We start from the raw sequence: 6,221 nt of genomic DNA, 5'->3' as shown, positions 1-6,221 counted from the left end.
TGTTACACAGACTAAATCATACTTATTTCAACTAAAAGTAATTTTTCGTAAGTTGAAATAAGGTTTAAAATTGGTAAAAAAAGTGCTATAAAGAGTTGTTAAATTTAATTATCAAGGCTAATACTGAAAAGAATTTTAAAATTTTTAAAGGATAATTTTTAGTTGGATTCAACTAAGAAATTGCATGAGATTGAACTTTACTATTATGTGATAATAGAGAATTTAGTTATTTCGGTCATTAAAGTAGAGAAGTAGCAGCAACTGTGACAGGTTAGTTTTTTTCAAACTCCAATTCTAATAAGGATATAAAAAAGCAAAAAATTTGAGGATAAAACATAATTCAAAGTTACAAAGTTCAAAAAGAATAATATGGATTAATATAAGAAGAAGATTTTTTTTTTAATTTTAACTTTAATTCTTTAAAGCATTGATAAAAGTATTTATTGAGTATGTTGTAAGTAGAGATGTATAATAAGAGAAATCGAAGGTGAAAAAAAAATTTTCAATGGGTCAATGGGATGTGAGAAAATAAAAAAATAAGAAAAAAAAGAGATGAATTTAAGAGATGAAAAAAGTGGTAAAAAGAGTGAATATTTGAATGAAAAGAATCAATTTTTGAGCAAAAAAGAGAGTTTTAATAGAAAGAAAGAGAATACTATAAAAGAAAAAGTCAACGAGAAAAAAAAAACTAAGAACAATAAATACACTTGTAATAGATCTAAAAAATGCTAGTTTAGACTAGAATATATTAGTATAAACAAAGTCCAAAAAATCTTTAATTTCTTATATTTAAACTACCTATTATTTTCATGTTACATTTTCAAGTTGCAGATTTTGTGGTGAGTTTTAAAGATATTAATGTGTACGGAAAGGAAAAAAAGAAAAAGACAGCGAATTGCATACTTATATGAAAAATTTCATAGAACATGTTTTAAGTACTTAATATATAACAATGTGTTCAAGAGATCTTGAGCAGGAGATATATAAAGTAGACTGAGTTGTTTAAATATCTTTTTCTTATGTGATTGAACAAGGTAATGAAAATTATAGTTTAGCCCATCTTACAGTCTTTTATATATTTTCTATCATAAGGCCTTTTTTTAATGTTTTTAATGTTTTTTATTGTACCATTAATTATACTTATTTTTAATATATTAAGTATTAAGATAATATACAACAACAACAACAACAAAGCCTTGTCCCACTAAGTGGGGTCTGCTTAGACCTTAAAATCTCATTAAAAAGCATGGTTAACCAGTTGATGCCTTTTTCTCCAAGACCCTTCCAAACCTCAATCGGGATATTATTAGGTCCTACTGCCCTGCCATTTTTCATCTGCTTTAGAGCCTCTTTTACCTCGAAGTCTCGAATCTATATTTAAGATAATATATTCAATCTAAATTAAATATATAGTAAAAATTAAGAAATACATACATTTTTATACATAAAAAATAGAAACTAAAATATAATTAAATTGTTAGATATTTTTTATATTTATTCTTTATCATTTTATAACATAGAATAGAGCTTAATTTTAATACATTAACAATTAAAATCTTTTATACAATTACTCAATCATATTTGTCCGTTTAGATGACCATTCATATGGTCAATATAAGTAATTATATTTTGTGATTTAATGTTATGTAATTAGATGCACGCATAAATTTATTTTACACTATCAAATTTTATATGTATATAAATGTTGACCTTTGATATTTATTTTTTGTATATTTGAGTATTTGACGCATGTGTTGTATTTAAATGTAATTATGAGATTTTAATTGGAATTATCCTTTTAATTTGTATATATTTAATATTTATACCAAAATATATTTATATTTTTATATATTTATTTATCATTTGATATATTATTTTATTATAATTCGATTATTTTGGTTGAATTTCTAAACCGATAAATCAATAATTTGAGTAATTTGATGATCAATTCAGCTATAATCTTTTTTTTTTTTTGGTCGGTGGATTGGACAACTCCCAATCCTAGGTACCCAAATGGATTTGACAACCTTCAATTCTAGGTACACAACATATCCACACACTCTTCACATATTTTATCACATTTTTTCTCAATTGCATTCTTTAGGGTTTGAACCCTAGACCTTGAGGTGGGGAGGGGGGAGAAATGCCATTAGAGCCCAGGCTCATTGCCAGCTACAATCTTAAGTGGGATCAAACTATTGTTTGATGTCCAAATCGGGTTGAACACGGGTCATAGTACCCATGGCTTGAACAGGTCGAGTATGTCGACTCGTATAGTGTCTGGACCGGTCTTTATAGTTTGAACATGTATTATTGGATCTATTGAGGTGGGTTAACCCATTTTGGGCCTTGGCCTTAAGTATTGAAGCCATTATATGAACAAAATATATGTTAAAAACTTGTAACAAACTTGCAAATTCTTCATCTACCAAATAAAGGAATATGAGAACTAACTTGGGTTAGTCGAGTAGTCAGTTCACTCGTCTGCTTAAACAAGTGTTGGAGATTCGAATCTCGCCTTGTGCATGCAGCAACCTATTGGCCAGCGGTAGACCCTTAAATGAAGCTCAGATCCGCGACAGATTAGTCATTGACCTGTCGGATTGGGGAATATCGTGGACAACTAAAAAAAAAAAATAAAGGAATACGAGAAAAAGAGTATGCAAAAATGAAAAAGCGGTGGACTCAATAATAAATTCAAATAAAAAAGAGAATTGAGCCAAAAATAAAACTAGTGGCATTATTGAAGAATGTTACCTCTTTTAACTGTTGCAAAAAGAATGAAGGCTACGTTAGCATTGCAAGGGACAATAACTTAGTTGATATGGTTATCCAATTCAAGCAATTGAAATATATTAGGTTGTCATATATTAACACTGACTTAAATATTTTATGGGTTAAGTATGATTTTGGTCCCCAACGTAGAGGTCGAAAATCGATTTCGTTTCTGGCCTTTTTTTCACTACAAAATGGTCCCCAAAGTTTCAGTTTGTTTTAAAATCATCCTTCGGACGAAAATTTCGTTCCCCCTTCACCCCAAAATCAATCAAACTCAGCAAAAGCAAGCAGAACAGAAGCCTAAGCCCAGAACCCACCACCACCACCACCATTATCATCATGGTCATTATCATCAGAATTTTCTCCAAAATCAACCAAAATCAACCAAAATCAAACAGAAGCCTAAGCTGAACCAGAACCCACCACCACCACCACCACCATTATCATCATGGTCATCATCATCATCAAAAGAAGATGAACCATCAACAAAATTGAAAATCAGAAGAACCATCAACCATCAGAAAATCAGAACAATCAAAACTCAGAACCACCAACAAAATTCAAAACTAAAAAACAATTCACAGAGAAGAAGAAGAAGCAGCGGGCGATGAGGGTCGTGGAGCAGCAGCAAAGATGCGGGTAGCAGTGCGAGCAGCGAGGAGCAGGAGTGGCGGCGGCGACGGCAAGGAGCAGCGGTGGTGGTCCTTAGCTTTCTCCCTTCCGATCTCTCTCTTTTTTTCTTTTTTATTTTATTTTATAATTTTTTAATGAAGGGTAATTTAGTAATAAAAAAATAAAATTAATAAAAAGGATGATTTCAAAACAAACTGAAACTTTTGAGACCATTTTATAGCGAAAAAAAGGTCAAAAACAAAATTGATTTTCACCCTCTACGTTGGGACCAAAATCATATTTAACCCAAAATATAATTACTAATAAGTTATCTTAAAGGTAAGATCTAATAATCACTACTATTACTCTTATGTTGTTAGGATTTCAATATATGAAAATTTTTATATAGTTGACCCAGATTTTAGTTTAACATATGTTATATGTCCAATTGTCCATATAGAGGTTTAAAGGGCATAATAGAATAAAAAGAATCTCATATATATTATTTATATATTTTTGTTAGCCTTAAAGATATAAGTGTTGAAATAACTTATTCTAAACGCATTGCGCGTAAAAAAGTTGAATCTCAATTTTTTTCACATGTATTACGAATCTTTTTCTTATTCTTACTTATGCTTAGATTGCTATTTCTATAGATTTTGTAGTTGACTTACTTAGAATTAGAAAACATATAACACAAAATAATAACAATAATATTAAAAATAGTAATGTAATAATTATTATTATTATTATTATTATTGTTGTTGTTGTTGTTGTTGTTGGCTATCTAAAGTTGTTTCTGTTTTTTGGAAAATGAATTTATTGTTAAAAAAAATTGTGTAAAGTGTGATCTTTAACTCTTTATTGTTTTCTTTTATATTTATTTTTTTTATCTTACTTATAAAATTAATGATAATAGATCACACTTTACTCTTTCAATTATTAAAAAAAAAAATTAAAAGGATGCATTTTCTTTTTGGCGGGCTTCAGGTCTGACTAGGTTCAATTTGCAGGTGTTGTGCCATAAGTGCCATTTTACGGGCACTCCTTGTGAAATGGAGTTGAAATTTATTTTACAAACGGCGCATGTAAAATAAACTCTCTACATTTTGACACTTCTTGAAATTCATGCATATTTTGTAACGAGGAATGTTAGAGCCAGCAACTTTTGTAATTTGTAGCCATCAAATAGCCATCAATGATAGTTTTAATGGTGTGAGATTAATGTGAGATTTCATCCAATAGCTCACTTTTTTTTGCTGGTTATATGCTGACCAGAATTTAACAAAATTACTACCCCCTAGACTTTTCCTTAGTATATTTCCTAAAAACGTGTGATTATCTGTATCCTATCCACCTCAATATAAAGCACGAACATAAGTAAAGGAATTAATGCTTATTTGGATTACTGTTATGGAATTTGTACATGATTTGCAAGCATCACAAGTGGTTTAAAATAATCAAAAGGAAGCTATGTGAAACATTGATGCTGCATGGTGCATCCACCAATTGCCAGAAAAACCAGAGGTTGCCATGTAAGGGAAATACACTTCATTCCTCATTATCAAGTTAGTAACTATATATATTAAAAACAAAATTACATAAATAAGAATCTGGGTGGGTGAAGGTGATGAACTCTTGGAACTAAAGATGAACCTGATTTTCTTTTCTAAGTTGCAAACAGTGAGACCATCATGGCCAACAATAACACAATGAGGAATTGCAAGGATAAAAAAGGGCCTTGGGATGATGCTCTTTACAACTTTTATTTAAAAAGAAAAAACTATACCACACAACTCCAAACACCTTCTGAAGAGAGACCAACACAAAGGGCCAAAAGAAAAAAAAGGACTTTTATATCCACAAAAAAGAGAGAAAATATGCAGGATTCTATGGATAAACACTTTGTCACATACAAACTTACACCTCTGCAAAGGGGTCCATCCTAACTGTTCAAGTTGGAATTTTCAAGCTTTGAGGCAGCCTGCTTATCCAAAAACCAGACCAGCTTCCCCGTGGTCGGTTGGACCATTCTTGCCGGTATCAAGGAGCCATCAGGTCCAACTTCTTCTATTGCCAAGTGTAAGGCGTCCGCTTTACCCTCACCTGTGACCACCACAGCTACATTGGATGCGGAATTGATAACAGGCAAGGTGAATGTGATTCTTTCAGGTGGGGGTTTGGGGGAGTCTGTAATGAAAGTTACCCATTCTTCCCTCTCATCAAGGGCCGGGTGATTTGGAAATAACGAAGCAATATGGCCGTCTGCCCCCAATCCGAGAAGAATGAGATCAAACTTGGGGCAGTCGTTAATCTCGGACACGCTGACCACATGGGTTTTCACTAACTGCCGGATGACAAACTCGTAATTGTCAGCTGCTTCTTCTGCTGACACCAAATCGTTGATGGAATGAACATGACTGGGTACAATAGGGACCTGTCGGCATAACAAGCAGATGTCAAAGGAAGGATAAATCAATCGAAACTATACCATTTTGAATTTGTCAAACTCAACATTTAAATATCAAACAAGCAAAAAATCAAGTGATATATTCTAGCAGCAAGGAATCTATCCAGAAGCATCTCATGTAATTTATAGATGAACAAAAACCTATAAGGAACCAAAGAGACTTTGGCAGATTATATTTACCAAGAAATGACCCCAAAATTGGAAGCTAATTCATGGTTGCTAACGATTCAAATATACAAGGCAATTCAAATATCCAATTATAACGTATATTCATCATTCAATTGACAGCCATCCATCAAAAAGTATCATAAAGCATAAAGAATAACTGAATCATCCAGGTATGAAAAATTTTCACTAGATC

At 31.6% G+C, this 6,221-nt stretch overlaps 1 protein-coding gene across 5 annotated transcripts in view; it reads right to left on the bottom strand.

Moving 5' to 3' along the window:
• The window catches only part of LOC107643696 (probable 6-phosphogluconolactonase 2), a 5,778-nt gene continuing 4,483 nt past the window's right edge, over positions 4,927-6,221 (bottom strand). For all 5 annotated transcript variants that reach the window (XM_016347417.2, XM_016347421.2, XM_016347419.2 and 2 more), the window contains exon 4: positions 4,927-5,827. In XM_016347417.2, coding sequence (XP_016202903.1) covers positions 5,336-5,827 — 492 coding nt within the window. In that variant the 3' untranslated portion in view covers positions 4,927-5,335. The remainder of the gene's footprint in view (positions 5,828-6,221) is intronic.

This window comes from Arachis ipaensis, chromosome B05 (assembly GCF_000816755.2).
Source record: "Arachis ipaensis cultivar K30076 chromosome B05, Araip1.1, whole genome shotgun sequence".
NCBI classification, from domain to species: domain Eukaryota; kingdom Viridiplantae; phylum Streptophyta; class Magnoliopsida; order Fabales; family Fabaceae; genus Arachis; species Arachis ipaensis.
The sequence above is the reverse complement of the archived record's forward strand: the minus strand, read 5'-3'. Positions and strand labels throughout refer to the sequence as shown.